Source organism: Cornus florida, unplaced genomic scaffold, assembly GCF_030987335.1.
Source record: "Cornus florida cultivar Cherokee Brave unplaced genomic scaffold, ASM3098733v1 CherokeeBrave_3.0.0_Hap2_Chr10, whole genome shotgun sequence".
NCBI classification, from domain to species: Eukaryota; Viridiplantae; Streptophyta; class Magnoliopsida; order Cornales; family Cornaceae; genus Cornus; species Cornus florida.
In genome coordinates, this window is record NW_026775580.1 from 100,288,579 (window position 1) to 100,310,626 (window position 22,048).

At 38.5% G+C, this 22,048-nt stretch overlaps 1 protein-coding gene across 7 annotated transcripts in view; it reads right to left on the reverse strand.

Moving 5' to 3' along the window:
* The window catches only part of LOC132276363 (putative acyl-activating enzyme 19), a 37,390-nt gene extending 15,815 nt beyond the window's left edge, over positions 1–21,575 (reverse strand). For 6 of the 7 annotated variants that reach the window (XM_059777759.1, XM_059777758.1, XM_059777757.1 and 3 more), the window contains exons 1-8: positions 21,183–21,575; positions 18,898–19,398; positions 10,811–11,007; positions 8,791–8,994; positions 5,551–6,270; positions 3,222–3,901; positions 1,448–1,523; positions 1,253–1,339 (exon numbers count right to left, since the gene is read on the reverse strand). In XM_059777759.1, coding sequence (XP_059633742.1) covers positions 1,253–1,339; positions 1,448–1,523; positions 3,222–3,901; positions 5,551–6,270; positions 8,791–8,994; positions 10,811–11,007; positions 18,898–19,398; positions 21,183–21,519 — 2,802 coding nt within the window. In that variant the 5' untranslated portion in view covers positions 21,520–21,575. The remainder of the gene's footprint in view (positions 1–1,252; positions 1,340–1,447; positions 1,524–3,221; positions 3,902–5,550; positions 6,271–8,790; positions 8,995–10,810; positions 11,008–18,897; positions 19,399–21,182) is intronic. The other variant, XM_059777760.1, reaches the window with a different exon arrangement.
* Positions 21,576–22,048: the final 473 nt, after the last annotated feature.

The window sequence follows — 22,048 nt, forward strand, 5'->3', positions numbered from 1 at the left end:
AACTTACAAAAAGATAAATACAAAAACAATTTATGCTCCGTTTGGTAGGATGGAAGAAAGTTGGATGGAAGGGAGAGAAGAAGAGATGAATGAGACATCCCTAGGGAAGAGAGTGTGTACTTCCCTCTTTTTGTTTGGTTGAATGGAAGAGAAGAGAATGAGATAATACCTTATTTTGTTTGTTAGAAGATAAGGGATGAGAAAGTGCTAATTACAAGGAAAGTTTTGTAATTTAAAAACATTTATAATAGCATTGCCTTTCTTCCTTCGTGTCATCCATCCATATTTGGAGGGAAGAAAATTTGTAAAGGAGGAAGGATGACTCATCCATCCTCTTTTCTCTTCTCTCCTTGCCTCCTCTCTACCAAACGAGGGAAGTTTGCTTCTTCCTTCATATCTTCTCTCCACCCCACTTCCTTCCTTCCTACCAAACAGAGCATTAACGTTGGTTTTACTTTTTATGGGAGTGGCCTTAAGTGGGAGTCCTTTATCAGAAGACTCAACTCTCATCAAGCTCTGAATTTACACTGCAACCAGAAAGGTACTTGTAGAACATGTAATATTTTCTATGGTGAAAAAGCCCTTGCTCCTTTCTCAATATATAGTACAGTCATACAAATATCATCCTATTCATCCCACTCCCTTTCAAGAGATAAATAAAAAATAAAAAATAAAAATAGAACAAAATAAAGAAACAGACAAATAAAATACACACACACACACACATATATAACATAAACTGTAGCCAAACCCAGATAGTTGGGAAAAGGCTTTATTGAGTTAAGTTTACAAAATGAATGTTCAATAGGGGTTTGACAAAGGTTTCACGCTAGCTGGAAGCTAACTAATGCAACCCTCCTTTTTCTATCGTAGGGATCCACAGTGTAATGAGAATACTCAAGTACAACACAAGCGGCAAGTTGCATCAGGTACTTGAAATTTAGCATCCTTATAAACTAATGCCAACTTAGACAAAAGTAGCATCTATATTCTCAAGTTACAAACACGATAATATATATATATATATATATATATATATAGAGAGAGAGAGAGAGAGAGACTTAAGATATTCAAGGAACCAAAGCATACATAGATGGATTAATCATAACCCATTACCATACAGATCTAAAAAAGCTAATATAGTGAAAAATCATCAACCTCTTTATGAAATTTTTTAATTCTAAGAAGATGACAATTTAGTTAATAATGCAAGAACACATAAACTAGGTAGATCTGCATAGAATAATCCTACCTCGCCACATGTCTGAAAAGTCCAGCAGATTTTGCCATTCAAAAAATCAAGAAAGTAAATTTTCCCTTGGTAACAACCAACTACAACCTAAAAAGATGTAAAACATTCAAAAATTTTAGAACTCTCTGCAGCAAATTTTCAAATGAAACAAACATGGAATAGGAGAACAGCAAAAGCATTAAAATAGGGGCCAACCAGTGAAAAATCACCAAGAATTGCTGCGGAACATTCTATTCGTCCTTCTAGTTTGATCTCCCAGTGGACAAAACCACTGAAACAATTTACATGATAAACACTTTATTAGCAACTGAATGATTCTTATAAAAAAATAATAATAATAATAAAATAAAATAAAATAAACTACCTTATATTCTTAATATTATGTACTTTTAAACGATTATCATGAAACTAGAGCAATAAATTTGATGACCATAAAATGCTCATGCTGTTTAACTAAAAAGCACATAAGTAATAATATAGAACACACGGTAAATTGTTACCGTTCAAAAATGTAAGCATATGATGATTAGAGATCAACTAATATGATAGTTCAAGTTAGATTTTGTACGATGTAAGATGATAGTTCCAATTATAGTGACAAAAAAAACATTTTCGGATGCGTTGCAGTCATATCCGGGGGCATAAAATAATCTTCTTTCCTTCATATTAGTTTCAAGTTAGAGCAACAAAAACACACAAGCTAAATTGAAAAATGTAAAGCATGATTAGCATTAAGGTTAAGTGGGTCACACTGAGCCATTGCTCACAACAGAGTTTTCCACAACCATGTTGGATAGGAAATTTTGAAGTCTAAGATCTAACTTTGTCACATTCTTTGAACTAGCGCCTTTCCCATTCAAGGAATATACTTTTCTTCAGTAGATGTTGGTACTCGGGAAGAGAATTCTATGCTAATAAATGTAAACACTAATCCAAAAATTGTTACACCACTGTTTTTTTATGTAATTGTTTTAAACTTTTAGGGTTCCTCAGGGGTCTCTAGTATTTTCAGCTAATGATTCTTCCTCTCCTTTGCCTACTCTTTTTATTTCGATTCCTATTGTTCAAATATCTGAGCACCTTACTGCTCTTAAGAAATCTGTTGATTCAAAAACCACCATCCACATGCCAGACATGTCTTATCTCCCAAATCATTCTTCTTGTTCAACAAGTCTTCAGTAATTCACCTCATAGTGTTCTTAAATCACAATCATAGACCAAAATAGGGGGTAAGCAACCCTGTGACTTCAATTCTTCAATTTGAAAAAAGAGCTCCATAGCTACCTTGCATATGATCAATTGCCCTTTATTGACAAGGTATTGACCAGTACAGAAAATGTCACGGAAATATCCCATGTATCAATGGTCCTCAATTACATCAAGAAACTGACTGATATCAACAAGAAAAGAAAACCCAGGGAGTCACCATAAATAGGTTGTACATGGATGGTAAGCACATTTTAACTTAAAGGCTGTCATCCAATGGCTGAAAACAAGAACATCAAAGGCATTTCAAGCTTATAAATAATTAATTTCAACTATATTATCATTTTTTCAAATTGAATTACATTCATACTACCTAACCCATACCTCAAGTGGCATCTCCTCCTCCCTCACATGGGAGGTTGAGGGTTCAAGTCCCCATACGGAAATGATTGTGTGTGTGTCTGTGTGCAAGTTAGGTGTTAACTTACCAACCAAAAAGAACGACATTAATGCTACAGTTAGTTACAAAACATTAGACTTTTTAAAGAAATAACACAATTTCTATATGGACAACTTTTACAATGATAATGACCAACAGATCAACTCATCTGTCAGTGAAACCATTATTGTCATCAAAATATGCATAACAGTGTCAATTCAAACACACAACATGTCATATTATTAAAGATACAAATGTTTGAAAATACCAAGAATTATATATACACCAAGATCTTTGATTAAGAAACTACAAAATAGAACTTACCTTTTGGCATTGATGCAAAAAAATTTGTGTGAATGAGATCCAATAAATAGAAAAACATCGCCATCCTTAAATACAACTAGTGGTGATGCATCAACGCAAGACTCCATATGTACTTTCCACAATTCTTTCATAGCACCTTTATTATATCTAGGAATTTCAGCTAAGCAGGCTGCTTGACATGAACCATCCCCCTTATCTGCCCCTTCATAAATTACTTTGTTGCAACGGCTAAATGAACAAGCCAAGGGTATTGAGTAGGAATTCCAAGGATAACAATCTCCAGGACCGATATCCTTTGAATTCAAATACAATTTCGAAGCCACCTTCAAGCATTTAACAGGATGATTAACATTCTTGTCATGAATGGTCCTCAAAATCCTTCCATGTGGCTTAGAGCTATAAAGATTAGAAGCCTTAGAATCAAAGGGAAGGAGCATGGTGTCCTTGTACATTTTCAGATTTGCTCTCCAATTAGTGCCTGTTCTTACATCAATATTGCATGATCCGTCATTTTGTAGAAGAGCCATTTGAAGCATCAAAGGACTTGGAAACATATACAGCAACCTCATGTCAATCCCTAAATTATGAGAAACGTGTGCTGCAGAAATAGAATTACCACCCATTGCGAAAAAATCATCATCATTGGAAACCATATTAACCATCAAAGCATCACAAAAGGCCTGCCAAACAAAACCGAAAAAAAAAAAAAAAGAGGCTTGTGTGATCTGTATTCTTCAGCAAAATTAACTTCACCAACATAAAAGTAAATTCTATTTCAAAGTTCAAATCAAAGACCCAAGATTTTTTATTTATTTTTTTAGTTAAATACTCACGCACACAAAAGGCCTGCCAAAGAAAACAAAAAGAAGACTTATGTGATCAGCATTCTTCAGCAAAATTAACTTCACCAACAAAAAAGTAAATTCTATTTAAAGTTCAGATCAAAGACTCGAGATTTTTTTCTTTTTTTTTTTAGTTGAATACTCACACACACACAAAAGGTCTGCTATGGGACTCGAAACCCTCACCTCCAAATGGCCGAGTGGTAAAAGACCAGAGAATATTAAATCTAGGATATCTGATCTTTACAACAATCAAAACAATTTAGCAGCATGCTCAAAATAATTTTTTATTATTTTATAGCTACAACCTATACAAAATAGATATTAACTTCATATAAAAAAGACATATACATAACAGATGCCAATGTGTCTCAGTCAACAAAACTGGTTACCAATTCAAGCTTCACAGGATCTAGGCCTCCACAACATAACTTTAATTGACGCCCAAAACTTAGGACCCATGTCATATGATTGTCCCTTTGTTTAGGGCAGCCAAATAGCATTCTAAACCATTGGATTCCGAACTTGTTTGAACTAGGAAAACAAAAAATGAGAGAGACTAAGCAAGTCAAGATTGTCGTACAGGCGATAGTGAGTGACATGGATACAACAAATTCACCTCACAATCCTTAATTAGACTCAAAATTTTGCACCAGAGATGGAAGCTCACACAGTCACAGATGGTGGAAAGGAAAGTGATGGAATGAGATGGGGGGGGGCAAAGGCAAGCCGATGGTACTTGATAATACTTAACTTAGAGAAGGTAATTGTATAACTAACTATCAATGTAAATGTGCCTTCTGTATCAATACAATTCATCCTAATTCCCTTTTATATAATTCCACTTTTCCACATCCAAACAAGAAGGAGAATATAAGCACCAAAATGCTTTCCAAACATTAGACAATGGATATTGTGTGAACAACTGAACCTGCAAAGAACTATTTATGATAGCACATGCAGCAGCAAAACCAGGCAACATCCAAAGGTATCATGTTTCGTAAAAACTATTTAGAGAACATTTAGGGTCACACTTAATTGCAAAAAATTGTTATGAATACGTTAGAACATGAGTTAATTTTCACAACAGATTATCTTCTGCCTTTTTCCTGCAGCAAGTAACAAATTGTGTTGTTCCATTCTCCAAATCTCTCTCTTCTAAAAGAGTCATCAATCAATCAAAAGACAAGAAATATCCAATACCATCTGCTTTTTACCCACAAGTAGTAACAACTCCTGTTCCCTTCTCAGAATCTTCTCAACTAAAAGACTTATCAATCAATAGAAAGATAAAGAATTATCCAGCTCTGCACATCACATAATCAGGGCACATATTATGACGCTCCCATCCTAATGTACACAACTACTCCTGATGAAATCTATGAATACTAAGAAATATTGTTTGAAAAAGAAAATCAGATAAACATTATGGCAAACAAAAAAAAGGTAAGAGATATTGGAAATGCCGAGAAGGTAAAAGAGCGCACCTTTTTGATAATTTGCAAGAGGTCAACATTCTGAATCTCACCAATCTCATTCTGCACATGTTTCACGGAAATTGTCAAAGTAGCTAATGATGCATAGTCCACTTTCCCCGTCGAAGACATTGGAAATGTTTTGGTGAAGCTGAGACGATTAGGAATCATTGCTAAGGGAAGTTTGTCGACCATCCAACTCCTAATAGAAGATCTTAAAATTTCACCACAATCATCGTTCTGTTTTATAATTAAATATGCTTCAAGAAGTGCTACGTCTCCTTGACCTTTACGGGAAATAACAGCAGCATCAACTACATCTGGGTGTTCTCTTAATGCACATTCAATCTCCTCTAAAGCAATGCGCTGCCCATTAACCTTTACAGTGCGGTCTTTTCTCCCTACAAAAACCAAGTCACCACTTTGAAGCCGTCTTGCAAAATCACCAGTTCTAAAATAATACTGAGATCCCTGATCAGTGATAGAATAGTCACAGCAGGAGTCCTGAGGCAACTTTACATAATCCTGAGTTATGACAGAAGGATTACAGAAGTATCCAGTAGCAACACAGAGTCCACCAACATATAATTCTCCTTGGTTGGGTGAATCCTCTCCAACAAGCACTACATCACAGTTAGAAATAGGCACGCCAATGGGAACACTGCTTATAGCCTCGGTCTCCAAGATCAACGGCAAACTTTTGCAATCAAAATACGTACAATCACCAGACACCTAAATTGAATATACGATGCATCAGGCAGTGAAAATAAAAGTTATCGTAGTAGCTATTAGCAGCAATCACATCACGAGTAGAGAGTTGCATAAAGGTCCATATATCAGCATCCTTCCCTAAGCCATGATTACATCAGATTCACATAATAAAGAAGTGATATAAAAAGAGATAGTGAAACATAATAATTTTTTAAAAAAAGTTCACATTCCTTGCACCGTTTCACCGCAGTGCTATGACACAGTCATTAAAGTGATCACACATGAATGAAGACATTGCATTTGCAGAATAATAAAGTGATCATACATAAAAAAATGATCTTGCAACATAATTCAAGGAAGATATAAATTCATAAAAGTCATGGGCCTAGCTGTTATGCTAGTTAAAAGGAGATATTGGATTTTTTTCCTTAGGCAGTTATTACTTTGATTGTTAGGGCTGCACAGAAAGAAGAGGAAGACAGAACGGCTAAGAGAGGGACAGCCACTCATGAGTCTTCTAGGGGGTCATTCTTGTACCCCTTACTGCTTGTTAAGATTCTTATTAAGGACGTGGCAATGAAACTAGTATTTTTAGCTTCTTGTCTATTTTCGTTCTTCAAGATTGACGTACTTCTCAACCATCTTTCCATTATACTTTCTTTATCCTCCGCGGCTCTACCTAATAATATTCAAGTTTCATAGCACTTATCCAAAAAAAAAATTATAATATTTTAGTTTCATATCAAAAGAAATAAATAATAAAGAAATAAATGTAGATACATTTATAAAACTCAAATGATGCAGTTGGTCACAGCTACACTTAGAAACTACACCAAAGAAGAGATTCAAGCAAGGTAACACGAACATTACTCCCGTCAATCCTAACAAAGACGTGAAAGATTAAAAAGAAGAAAGACAAAAGGGAGGTCGGCTCTGGGAGCTCCTTCTGGTGTGTGGGGGTTTGGGATCCTGTGGTGGATAGATTTGAGAGGAGGTTGGCTGGTTGGAAGAAGCAGTACCTCTCCAAGGAGGTCGGGTCACTCTAATTAAGAGCACTCTCTCATGCCTTCCCACTTAGTTTATCTCCCTTTTTCAGATTCCCTCTTCTGTGGCGGAGAGGATTGAGAAATTACAGCGTAATTTTCTGTGGGGGGGTAGAGGGGAAGAGTTCAAGTTCCATCTGGTTCGATGGGAGCATGTTTGCGACTTATTTGGAATGGAGGTTTGGGCCTTAGAAGATTGGTGCCTTTTAATTAGGCTCTCCTTAGGAAATGGCTGTGGAGGTTTGGAGTGGAGAGACACTGGCTTTGGAGGAGGGTTGTGGTGAGTCAGTTTGGGGAGAGTAGAGGAGGGTGGTGTTCCCTCGATGTGGGTGGGCCTAGAGGTGTGGGGGTTTCCATGGGTTATGCCTTGTTCCGTGAGAGGGTTGATTAAGGCCTGGAGTGGTTGCTATATGGGAGCCCTCATTCGGGATGCTTGGAGGGCTACATCTCTGTGTGTGTGGTGGTGTTTATGGCTCGAGGGAATAGGAGATATTTTGAAGGGCAGGAGATGTCATTTCTATGCTTAAATTCTCTATTCTTTCCACTCTTTTTTGTTGGGTTTCAGGGAGAGATTATAGTTCTTTAGAGGAGATTGTTGATTTTTTGGCCTCTTTGAAGGCTTAGGTCCTTTGTGGCCTTTTGTTCTTTCTTGGGTTTGCTCCCCCTTTTGAGCGCTTTTATACAATTTTACTTATTAAAAAAAATAATAAAAAAAAAAAGAAAGACAAAAGGTGAGAGAAGATTCAAGATACTACTCTTATCTTTTATTTTATTTTTTTATTCTTACCCAAAAATGCTTTTGTATCTTTTATTGTAAAGATTTTTAAGTTCTAAGAAAGTCACGGGTATTATTTACATTATAATATTATATAAAAAAGGTTTGGCATCTATTATTATTCTTTTAGCAGATTCAACATTATAAAATTTGTAAATGTTGTCTGAAGAAAGGACAAGGTAAGGAGGGATTGTGGACTTTGTTTGAATATTGAATTATGTTTTAGGAAATTGTGTTTTCAATTCACAAGCGACCTTTTTTTTTTTGCAAATCATTTTTTATAAGAAACTGAAAGTGGTATTCTGTTACAAAGTATCAAATTGCCAAAGAAGGACAAGGCACTCCTTGCCTAAATGAAGAAAGAAAAGAAAATTCATCAAATCCACAGCTAAAAAATGTATGTGTTGAGGGTTCAGTGTATGGGTGTGTGTGCCTGTGAACAAACATATAATAGAAAATTACAGAAGTCCCCATATAGTAGCAGATGTAAATATTTAGCATAATAAAACTAAAAATATGTATCCAGAGACTGAACAAATGAATGGTTGCAAAACATTATATATACTTATATATAATTTATAGTAGATCACAGCAACCATCAAAATCAGAAAGGCTCGATATGGGAACACAAATATATTAATAATGAACTATCTTGTCAAAATTAAACTTATCATGATCCATATGAGTGACATATAGTCAAAAATATGAATGCAAGTGTCTAACCTCTGTACTTCCATATAAATTCAAGATGGTAGTCATCGGTAATAACTTGCAAAGCATGTCCCATAATGACACAGGAAGAACCTCGCCACTTAGCACTAACAATTTTAATGAACTCTTAGCCCTCTTGTTATATAGACTTCGCAAAGCAGGTAGGACTGCTCTCATCAATGATGGAACAGCAATAAGCCTGTTGATAGAATACACCTACAAAAACAAGTTGGAAATACTTGTAACAATTTATTTTGAAGAAAAAGTTGAATAAACACTTTGTTTATGACTTATGAGTAACATGGCCTGCATAGAAATATATAGGTCAAGGTATTTTAAAAGAAAAATAACATAAAAAAATGCATTGCGTACCGACAAGATAATAAATGCTTACATAAGTATAATCTTGCAGGTACGAAACCTCTATATAAAAATGCTTATATTAACAAAATAAATAAATAAATGCTTAATATAAGCATTTTTATAGAGAGGTTTTTGCATTTTTTTTGTTAATATAAGTATTTTTATATAGAGGTTTTTGCATTTTTTTTTGTTAATATAAGCATTTTTTATATAGACAATCAAAAAATTCTCTTGCGTATACTCTTATATAAGCAAAAACTTTTACACAGGAAGGTTTGAAAGTTACTTAGTTTGATGCCAAAGTAGTTGTAACATGCAGCATAGTGTTTAAACTGTTGGCAAAACATTGAGGGTGTCAAGTGTCAACTATACAACACAGATTGTCGTGAATCTTAAGAAAATAAAAAATCTTGGATCAGGTAAAATAAAGGAACATAATGGCGCATTCTAAAGCAAATTATTAGACGAGGTGTTGCACATAATTAATATGCTATTCTCTAGCTACAGAATCATGCTTTAAGCAAACATTACATTCTATAATTGAAAAGGTACCCACAAACTCACCCACCTCACACACACAATAACACACAAAAACTTTAAAATTTTAACTATTTTCCAACTAACAGTGTAAAAATCATTTTCATTTGCCAAACTCATAATTTTTCTAAATCAGTTACTGACTCATTTAATAAAATATATGTTCTCAACCAGAAGCTGCCAAAAAATTCTAAATCCCATCCCTACAGATGTGCCAAAAAATTCTAAATCCCCATCCCTCCTCCTATTGCCTTGCATATGTAATGAATATTGCCAGAACAATTTTATAAAAATGAAACCAACATATAAATATTTTGAAGTGTAAAGCTTTATGGGCCTTGTACCATGAAATGTAAAAATCAAGGCATGAAAAACGAACACACAGTTTGAGTTTTGAGTCACCTTCTGCTATTAAATTTTTTCGTTGGGTCTTCATCGGCTCCACCCTTCCAAACACCTTAATATGGACCTATCCTGGGCAATGACCTTTTTCTACATTTAACCATATAGTTTGTGACCCAATTCTATAATGGTAAATACCAGGATAAAATTTAGTGTAAAAGGTAAAATAGATCGATAAAAAAGTCAATAGTGGCGGATTATGAGCAAGTCCTGGACTCTACGATGATTATAATCATGTAAAGTATGACTTCAGTCTTTGGGTTTCGCACCCCTTCTGAGCGCTTTCTTTATAAAAATTTACTTATCAGGGAAAAAAAAAAAAGGTATGACTTCAGTCTTGTAGACTTTGTCAAAATTTGTTAATCTTGCTTATCATATACATTTGGAAGTTGGATATAGTTTATATATCTCAATGACTTTTTTTATTTTTTTCTTTTTGGGTGATGATAAGAAGTTTCTTTTTGAATGTTATGTAGGAGAAGCTTGAAAATTTTATGAAACATATGTGGTGATTATGCAATTACATCTCTGAAAACAATCCTTTGATGGAGTAAAATTTTTGTGTCCTAAATTCATCAATATCCTTACAATCTAAGGATTGAACAGAAATTCAAGAATTCAATAATAAAGAGAAGTGGAATAAATAAAGGCTTCTAATTGCTTCATCCAATTCTAAGCAATAAAAAACAACTTCCAAGTAAAAAATGTAATTTTGTGTATACTACTCTACCTGTAGAAAATCGATCATATAGAATAAATTTTCTTTTAGCTCAAGGAGAGGAGGTATGACTAGTGTACAAGTAGTAAGAAGAGCTCCAAGAAATTCTTGCAGATGATCAATAAAGCTTATTGATGTTTTGAAAAATAAAATTTCCTCTCCATGTAGGGGATACAGTTCTTGCATCCACCTAAAGCGATTAAGAAGACCTGACAAAGAATAAACAGATGACATCTAAGTGCACATAAAGATAGGAAGGGATCTGCAGAGCAAATAATGAGAAGTGTAGATCAAGCACAAGATTTATATGAGCTAGGTCATCAAATAAAATCACTCTCTATGAAGCATATAAATAAAAGAGGACCTGTTGCTATAAAAAAATAAAAAATAAATAAGAGGACCTGTTGCTATAAAAGAAAAGAAACTCAATAACAGCTTTCGTCTGAGAAATATGGCAACCGCCACAAAATTGCTCCAGTTTTCTGTTTGTTCATATCTCTTTTATTTTCCTGATGGGTAATGAAACATCATCAAAAGATACAAAAGATAAAAGCAGGGTGTGGAGGGAAAAAAACTCCCTCCAATAAAAAGCGCACACGTCACCACTACCCATATCTACATTCCAAGGACATATAAGGCCCATCATGCTCAAGCCCAAATTGAGGGTATTTACAGCCCAAGACCATTGTTATTTGTCCTCCAACCTCCATCAAGACCGAATCAAGAAGTCATCAGCCCAGCTTGTTAATATTTAACATCCGGCCTGTTACTCAAGCCCAGCCGGATCAAAATATGTTCAGCCCAGTTATTCAAGAATGCACAAGTCCTACTAGTTGAAGGATTTACTGTAGAAGGAAAACTCTGAGATAGGAAATTCTGTACAAGGCAAGTTCTACGTATGGAAAATTCGACAATGGAAAGAACTCTATTAGTAAAGAATGTTTATATAGAAAGAATTGGAGGGCAAGCAACGCGAGTCCTACCATAATTTTGCAATCTTTTGTATATAAATAGAGGCTAAGACCTCCAATAAAGGGATCAAGCAATTCTACGCTTCTCTATATACTGTTCTTGTTTATTTTCATTGTTTGTTGAGTGAGTTGTTTTATTTTTCTCAATCATTATTGGTTGAGCGAAATTCTACACCTACACTTTGGCGCCGTCTGTGGGAAACGTATAAAAATATACTCCCACTTGTTCTTCAAATCAAATCCTTAGTCGTGTCTGGAATGTCAAACGGAGAGTCAGCAATGAATCAACAGATAGAATTGATGCAAAAGATGCGAGAAGAGTTCTTGCACCAATTTGAGACACTCTGGCAAGCAAACGATACGAGTGTCGCCCAGATAGCCGCGCTTCAGCAGCAAACTCATACGCTGCACACGACCATGGCCAGGCTAACGCCACAACCACCACCAGGCGATGTTGCAGCACCACCCCCCACCAGGAATTTACCTCCAGTTCACGAGCCTCCAGCCAACGAGACACCACCCAACGGGGCTCGACCTAATGAGGTTCAGCAAAAGCAAGGGACGAGGTCCGAGGCGGTTGCTTCGGATAATCTCCCGCGTCGCACACAGGACGAACAGGCCGAGTCCAGCCATAGGCTTACGGTATGGTCCAATGGCGTTCCAGATGGCGCACGCGTACAAGATGCCTTCGACGAAAAGAAGCTCTTAAGAGTTCAGACACCAGCCGAGATGACTAGAGAGCACAAAAACTCCTTGATCAAGACCCCCTTTACTGACGAGGTGTACCTTGTGGAGAGACCAAAGAAGTTCACTATGCCATCCTTCACCCAGTTCGATGGGGCAGGAGACCCCTCTCGGCATCTCGATCATTATGCGCAAAAGATGGCACTGGACGATCATAACGATCCGTGGATGTGTAAGGTTTTTCCTACCAGTTTAACCGGAGCAGCGTTAGAATGGTTCAGGAATAGGCCACACAAGTCTATCCCTGATTATGAGACCTTGTGCACTATGTTCTTAGCCCAGTATTGCGGAAATAAGAAGCAGAAGAAAAGTATCGCCAGCCTTTTCACCATAAGGCAAAGGAAGGGAGAAACTCTGCAAGATTTTTTATCCAGGTTTAACATGGAGGCCTCGGAGATAGCAGATTGCCACCCTGCCACGGCAATCGAAACATTTAAGTTGGCAATGATCCAGGGAACCAAGTTTCACACATCCTTGGTCAAATATTCCCCCCCGGATATGCAGACTTTGAACGCTAGGGCACAAATCTACATTCGGTTGGAGGAAAACGTAGCCCACCGTGCACAGCACGCTACCCTCGTCACAGTGGAAAACAAGTCTCGAGAGAAAGCTGCCGAGCACAAGGATGCAGAAGGTTCCTCATACCGCCACACAAGTCACCCAAGCGTCTGAGAAGAGGCGAAGGACAGAGGGCAGGCTTACCCCTCTCCGTCCTACCTTGGCGCGCCTATTCCAAGAGAATAAGACGAGGTTCGCAACTCCTCAGCCCATGAAACAACCCTTGGAGTAGAGGGACAAAAGCAAACATTGTGCCTACCATAGAGACTATGGGCATACCACCAATGACTGCAGGTCCCTTCAGCGACAGGTAGAAAGCATGATAGCGAGAGGAGAGTTGGTGGAGTATCTCGCCACGAAGGAGCACGTAAAACCTCGGGAGGTTAACCCTCGACGGGTAGAGGGCGGTCAGGTAAAGGTTATCCATGCTATACACGGAAGGTCAGAGGATGATGAAGAGTCTGAAGAGTTGTACAGATCCAGGCTGAGAGAGGCTCATAAGTTACGAAGATTGTCTTCGGTAAACACGGTTGCACCAGGCAGCATCAACATTGGATTCGGTAACAATGATCTTTCTAGAGTCCAGCGCCCGCATGAGGACCCCTTGGTCATCAGCCTCCTGGTAGCGAATTATATGATCAGGAGAGTGCTGATAGATCCGGGAAGTAGCGCCAACATCATTACAAAAACAGCTTTTGATCAGTTGGGGGTTTCACCATCGTCCATCAGGCCAACTTCCAGCCCCCTAATGGGATTTGATGGTACTAAGGTGAATCCGCTTGGGGTGATCGATCTATCCGTTACTGCAGCAAAGAGGACTCTGAAGGAGAACTTTGTCGTGACGGAGATTCATCCATCTTATAACCTCATTATGGGGAGAGGTTGGAACCATCGTATGAACGGAGTCCCCTCTACCCTTCATCAAGTAATGAGGTGTTTATCCCCAGATGGCAGGGAAGTCATCGACCTCTGGGGAGACCAGGTGGCTGCAAAAGAATGTTACATGCTAACGCTACATGAAGCAAAAAAGGCGTCGAAATCACCTCAGTTAGAGGCGAATCCCAAAGGCGCAATCAAATAGCAGTTACAATATCCTCTGCCCAAGTATCTCAAGGCAGAGGAAGAAGCCGAGGCTGAAGCACCTACCGAGGAGTCCCTCGAAGCTATAGAGGTAGTCCTCGGAGACCCTCAGAAGGTCACCTACATTGGCTCATCTTGCACAGCCGAAGAGAAGGAAGCAATGATCAGGGTCATTCGGTGCAATTCAGATGTCTTTGCCTGGGATCACTCGGACATGGTAGGGATCGATCCTATGGTCTCATGCCATAGTTTGAGGGTTAACCCAGAATTCAGGCCGGTCAAGCAGAGGCACCGACGGTTCGTACCTGAACGGAATCGCATAATAGCCGAGGAAGTAAATAAACTATTACAAGCAGGATTCATTCGAGAGGTGCAGTACCCACAATGGCTCTCAAATGTAGTAGTCGTTCAAAAGAAGAATGGGAAATGGAGGGTATGCGTAGATTATACCAACCTTAACAAAGCTTGCCCAAAAGATAGCTTCCCTCTGCCCAAAATTAATCAAATGGTGGATGCTACGACGGGTTATGAGAGGCTCACATTCCTCGATGCATACTCCGGCTACAATCAGATTCCCATGAATCCTGAAGATGAGGAGAAAACCGCTTTCATTACAGCTTCCAAAGCCTCTAGCCCTTCAGGAGCAGAAGAGCTAGGAGTACCCTTCAGGTGCGCCTTCACCATCTCGGCAAAGCGGATTTCAGCTTCCAAAGCCTCTAGCCCTTCATCGTATGGGAAGTGCCCCCACCTGCTTGTCAAAAGCATCCGGATCCATCGTCTTAGGACCTGAGCCCTGATTATAGCCAGACCGGAACGCTTTAGCACTAGCCAGGTGTGCCAGACAGGAGTAGCGCCCCTGCATTTGCTTCCCCGCCTTGAAGCAAGTAGTAAGAGCCTCGGTCAGGCGTTGAACTTCGGCCTAAAGAGAATCCACCTTAGCCTCAGAGGCTGACAACTGCCTCTTATACGCATCTTTAGCTTCAGAAGCTATCTTCAGATTGGTAGAGGCAGTAGTGGCTCTCTTCTCTGCATTGTCAAAATCCTTTTCCAGCTTCTTGATGGAAAGGGATTGAGCTTCAGCAGTGGCGCAGAGGGCCATGGTGTGGTATAGACTCTGTTTAACAGGGGAGCAAATATAAGCATAAGTAGAAACATAAGCAAGCAAGAGTAACATAATTCTGAAGGAGCAATGCGAACCTCTATGGCCCGGACCAGGGCAGAGGGGAGTAATTGTTCCAACCCCATTTGGCTGATGGCTTCCTCGTCCTTTGGGAGCCACATTCCTCGAGCCACCGCCAGTGCAGCTGAAGGGTCTGTAATCACAGAATCCCCTGAGTGCAGGACTGACCTGTCAGCCCTGGTGAAGGAAGGAGTCCAAGGAGCCCCAGTCTCAGCCAGAACAAAGGCCCTGACTTCATCTTCAGGTTCGGCCTCTCCAGTCTTTTTCCCTCTGCTCTTAGAAGGGACTTTGTCCTTGCCAGAGGATGAGGGGTTGAGGCGAGATTTCTTCATTGGTGGTTCCTCAACCTCCACCTCATCCTCAGTTGATCTAATAACAACCAAGGGTTGGGCATCTTTGGCTTTCTTTTTAAGAGCCTCAGCCCTCCGTATCTCCTCCTCAGTCATAGGGAAACTGTCAAAGGATGGTAGAAACAGATCCATGAGGTCTGCAGCAACAGCACTGGAGGCAATATCCTTGAGGTTTGAAGAAGTTAGCAGGTCCTCGATAGGCGAGGGGTCACTCCAGACTCGTTCCTCAAGAAAAGAAAGTCTGTTCCTTGCTGCGGAGGATGGGAATGTAGCTGAAAAAACACCAAGAAACTCATAAGTACGGCGAAACATTAAGACTTGGCAAGGAAAACAACCAGAACACTTGGTATGAAGGGAGGTTAAGTATTCTATACCTAATTTCCCGAACTTGCGCGGGATGGGGAGCGTAATTGATTGGGGCACGAACCACTTTCCTTTAACTATAACCATCCTTTCTTTCCACTTCTTTTCGGATGAAGGAAGGTTCGTGCATATCCTCTGATGAAGGGGAGAGGTAAAAAAGAAGCGACCAGGCTCGGTCCCATGCTTAGATATATTGTAAGTAAGCAGAAGGTCGGCAAGGGTCAAATCCAGAGCCTCTAATTTCCGGCGCACCAACAGTGCCGAAAGGATGCGAAAGAAATTAGGATTTACCTGAAGGAGGGCAAGACCCAGCTTATTGAAAACTAAATGATAGAAGGGATGAAGAGGGAATCGGAGGGCGTTAAGATGCCCTACCGAAAGAAGCAACTCATCCTCCTCAATTCCCTCGCCGGAGGTAAAATCGGCACCCTCGGGATATTCTGCAATTTCTACTCCCTCAGGAATATCAAATTCTTCCATTACCGAAGCAATAGAGAACTTGATGCGGCGAATAGAGATGATTGCTTTCTTCTCTTCATGAGTAAGAACATAATCAGAGCCTGAGGTGGATGTCTCGGTTAGAAGAGGGGAAGTACCTAATGGATTCAACAAAAGGCGATCTGTAGAAACCCTAGGAGGGGGAGCCCTAATGCGAACGGGGGAAGATGAAGGTGTGGATTCAGAATCCCCAAGGTCTATACGTTCGGGAGTAGATGAAGTACTCATAATGAAAGATTGAAGAGAAAGATGCGAAACTAACCTGACAAAGCGATGGAATGAAGAACGCAGAAGTGCAGCAAGGGCAAATGTAACTCTTGCAAAATCTTGTATGACGGAGTAATAATGAAAGACCTCGAACCGTTTCTGAAGCAAAGTAAAAAACCGGTTTCAATTCCCTCTTTAATAGGAGCCGTCGCTCAATTAAAAATGAAATTTGGGGCAAAGTGTGGAGGGAAAAAAACTCCCTCCAATAAAAAGCGCACACGTCACCACTACCCATATCTACATTCCAAGGACATATAAGGCCCATCATGCTCAAGCCCAAATTGAGGGTATTTACAGCCCAAGACCATTGTTATTTGTCCTCCAACCTCCATCAAGGCCGAATCAAGAAGTCATCAGCCCAGCTTGTTAATATTTAACATCCGGCCTGTTACTCAAGCCCAGCCGGATCAAAATATGTTCAGCCCAGTTATTCAAGAATGCACAAGTCCTACCAGTTAAAGGATTTACTATAGAAGGAAAACTCTGAGATAGGAAGTTCTGTACAAGGCAAGTTCTATGTATGGAAAATTCGACAATGGAAAGAACTCTATTAGTAAAGAATGTTTATATAGAAAGAATTGGAGGGCAAGCAACGCGAGTCCTACCATAATTTTGCAATCTTTTGTATATAAATAGAGTCTAAGACCTCCAATAAAGGGATCAAGCAATTCTACGCTTCTCTATATACTGTTCTTGTTTATTTTCATTGTTTGTTGAGTGAGTTGTTTTATTTTTCTCAATCATTATTGGTTGAACAAAATTCTGCACCTCCACAGGGGGAGGAGGAAAATGATCAAAAGTGAAGGATTGCCTAACCATCTATAGCAAGAAAGACAATTTTTCATCAATAAACAAACGAATGACTATGCAAAGACTTGTAACAATTGTCACATCAGTGTAGGCATTTTAAAAGATGCCAGTGTTATGGAAGTCGGGATGGAAGGAAAAATCTTAATCAGTCACTTGTCCTGTACTTTTGCAACAAAGAGATTAAATATCAAAAATCCTGTCAGGTTAATGCTTGACCCATTGCAAATTGACGCTTGTGGGAGATTATATCACTCACAATGTCAAGGATTCAAAAATAGCCTCCTAGTTGACCCAAAACCAGACCTTATCATGCCATATAAAAAATTTAAACTTCTATCGGATAAAGTCAAACACAGAATTCTATAGGGATATTTAATAATGCAATTTAATGCCTTTAGCAGTTATAACTGTAGTCAACAATAGATAAGCGGGGAGGTTTTTGTGTTTAAAACCAATTACAAAATTTTTTTTTTTTTTTTTTTTTTTTTGATAAGTAAGAAATGCATTGAAAGCGTTCAAAAGGGGAACGCATCCCAAGAGAACAAACACAGGGCCAAAACAACCCTTTAAGCCTTCAAAGAGGCCAAGAAAACAACAATATCCTCAGAAGATCTAAAATCTCTACCCGAAACCCAAGAAAAAAGAGTGGAAAGAATAGAGAACTTAAGAAAAGAAATAGGCCTCTCCTTTCCCTCAAAATATCTTTTATTCCTCTCCAGCCAGATGCACCACCACACACAAAGAGGCTTTTTGTTTTTACAACCAATTTTGTGTTTGAATAACTCAGGAGGATAAGGAATCGAAAGAATTAATTCATGTTAATGCTTGAGAAGTAGCACTATGCCCTTCTTCATCTAAAGTAGAATATTTCGGTAGGTTAGTTATTTTCCCACCACCACAATTTCTTATAAAACTATATATGTTTACCAACTAATACATATGTTTAAAGTCATAACCCATAAGAGTGAGTTTGGCTTTAACCTCTCTCTCTCTCTCTCTCTCTCTATATATATATATATAATATATATACGTATATGTGTGTGTGTGCGCGCGCGCATATGGATATGTATATATAAACCTATTGCTTAAAAGGCATTAGTAGTAGCAATTAAAGCTTGTTGAGTTGAATTGGTATAAGTTGCCTGAAAGGTATTAATGTAACCAGTTTAACCTTAGGCAGTTATGCTTTACACAAAAATAGCAGATCTTGCCAGTATACTGATATAATCTAGAGCATATATTGTCATTTGACATACCACAACAAGCAAAGTTGTTTACCTGGCTCGGTACCACAAACACCTTTAGGCTTTCCTGTTGATCCCGATGTATACATCAAGTAACAAAATGATCTTAATTTTCTGTTTTCACATGGCCATGCTAATGGTGATGAACAAATTTTCTCCTGAAGGTTGTCTTTCATGGATATGAATAAAATAGAACAATTGCCACAATCTAAAAGCCAATTTGAGTTATCAACCTTGAGACAACAACTTCCATCAAATGAAGATTGACACCCGATTATAAGATCAACATTTGAAGAAGAAACAATGGATAGTATTCTGTCTTTTGGCCATAAAGGATCTAAAGGGATAAAAGCCTCACCGCACCGAAGAACAGAAAGAACAGCAACAACGTATTCAACAGAAGGTACCATATATATTCCCAATACTTTTGGAGTATACATATGTTGATACTCAATATAATGCTCTACATCTGGACTTGAAAACTTCAATGATTCAGACATGTCAACAGCTACTGGCTGCTCACTAGAGAAACTGCCTGCAACGAAGTCAAAATCCTTAATCCACCATGATAAATGAAACATGCCATGGCATGTCAAGTATCAAAGGAATAGCAAACATATTTGATCAACTACATCTAGTTAACTTGAGCAAAAACCAAGCCATCTTCAAGAATTACATCCACCTCAAAAAATTGAATGTGACTTAGAATATGGTGCTTGAAACATCTGATGTGTCTAAGACAATTGTGTTCAACCATTGAATGTGTCCCAACCAAAACTACAGCATTGGATAACAAACCTTCACAGAAGGTTGGTCTATTCCCTTTGCTGTTTTTCAAATTGGTAGCTGGTGTGCTGGACACTTGATCAATTTGTGTGGTAAAATTTCATTATGTGAAAAATGTGCAACATATACAATAAGAAGGGTTAAATATCGCGACTTAAGACTACCAAGTTCAGCAAGTGGATTCCTATTACATGAGATCAGATCAATGCCTCTGAACTTTATTTTATCTTTTGCCCTTTAATAATAGATTATTGAATTAAAGAGAAAGCACTAAATCAAAATCAAAGTACTCAATGACCATTTTCTTTATCAAGTAAGAATGATGCCTCATGACCTACCCATCATTACAGAAAACTGATGATCTTTACATTCACGGATACAATTTACTGAACTGTTACCACAATTTTTGACTAACATCTGATTCCACGGATTAATAATTATAAATAAGATTTCTTTGGTTAGTACAAATGGGAAAGAAAAAAAAAATGTGAACATAGATACAAATAATCTCTATGTGATTAAGGGATTAAAGATGTGCCCATAACTCACTTGACAATGCACAAAAGGCTTTAGTCCATAATTTAACTGCTTAGGGATATTGTAGAAAGATCGTATAGGAAACTGCAGCCACCACAACCTGTAGCTATTAAAGCTTCTATCACCATTAACACAATCCTTCTATAGCACACCCCAAAATGTGTAAGTATGCAACCAAATCCATTGCCTCCACAACCTTATCTTTCTCCTTTAGCCCACCAGCTTATGAACCATAACCTCATTACCGCCATCTCCACCACCACCTAATGTTAAAAATACCAAAACAGCCTAGCACCACACAACTACCACCACCATCACTCGCAACTAGCACTCATGCAATCAACTATTCATTTATGTCACACATCCGTGTGGAGGGTGATTTGCAGCATTTCAACAGTTTAAGAGAGTTTTGTATCAGAACAAAAGTTTGAATCCGGACAATAATCTACGAAATTTTGAAAGTTTAGGGATGGTTTTGTACAGTTTATCCTATTTCAAATTTAAACTATTATATGTATCAAATTTACCCTATCATCATCCTGTTGTCAAGTTTAAACACAAATATTATTCATGATATTCAAATTAAGCTAAAAATCTTTCTCATCTTCCAAAATAGAATGTCCGCAGAATAGAAGTGGTTGTGTGAATTTCTTGCCGGTAAAAAAGATTAAGTTAAAATCAGTTCAAGCTCACTTTTTTAATATTTAAGTCCAATTACCTACTTATCAAACAAAAAGTACATCAAAAATTAATAAATAAAAGGGATGCAATATTTGCACTTTCACTTTTAATATGAATGAAATTAGTATCTCACCAAATATAAGGGAATAAAGTATGAGAGGTATTTTTGTGTTTATATTAATAAGGTAAAAGAAAAGAGTGCATTTATAAAAACGATGGTGCGAGCATCACCTCCGAGAAGGAACTAACAAATAAATACAGACATATTTACGTGTGTGTGTTTAGTGTGTGTATATATAAGAGAAAGATCCTAACCGGTGGTCGGTCTGACAAGATAGGGATCATCTCCACCGTCAAGAATGTGGCGGAGACGAGAACTGAGGGAATCAACGGAGGCCAGAATTTGGGAGAAAGTGAAACACCGGTCGCCTTCGTACACCGGAGGATGAAACGCCGATCCAGTTGCGAGGTCGTCCAAGAATTTATCGTAGTTGATTTCAGAATCCCAAGTAACGTTGTCACTATAAGTTTGATTGTTGCGAAATTCTCTGGTGAATTTGAAGCCACCACAAGCATGTATAACTGCTACTTTATCGAGGTTCTTGGACGCCGCTTTGACGAACTCGTGAGATATGCAGCAACTAACAGCCATGTGTGCGGGTGCGTATGTGAGTGAGTGAGAGAGAGACAGTACTACCACCTCCCTGTGAGTTTGTTTCGATTGGAATGCTCCCATCTCCATTCCCATTTACATAAACGGTCCCCAAACCCGTTCCAAACTGGTCGAACGGGCGAGACCCGCCGGGTTCAAAATTTCTGCCATCCTAGCCTGAAGGCTTGAATAGTTTTTATAGAAAAAGCAACAAAATACTGCCGCCCCTGGGCCACTAGCTTGGGCTTGGAATTTACATTCACGGTTGGCCCGCCCGTCCCGTTCTGTTGACCAGTCAGATCCACTTGAACTTGGGCGTGAGTGCGTGACAGGAGTCCAGCCCATTGCACACACTTAGCTACTTATATTGTATTCCCTGTGTCCCAAAATACATGACCGCATTCAAAACTTACTCACTTGAACGGAAGGCTACATCATTTGACAACCCCAAAAATATAATCATTTTTAATTTCTGGGTGGATTGACAAGCTCTTGTTAATTAGTCTAGTGAATTAATGAGCTCTTATTG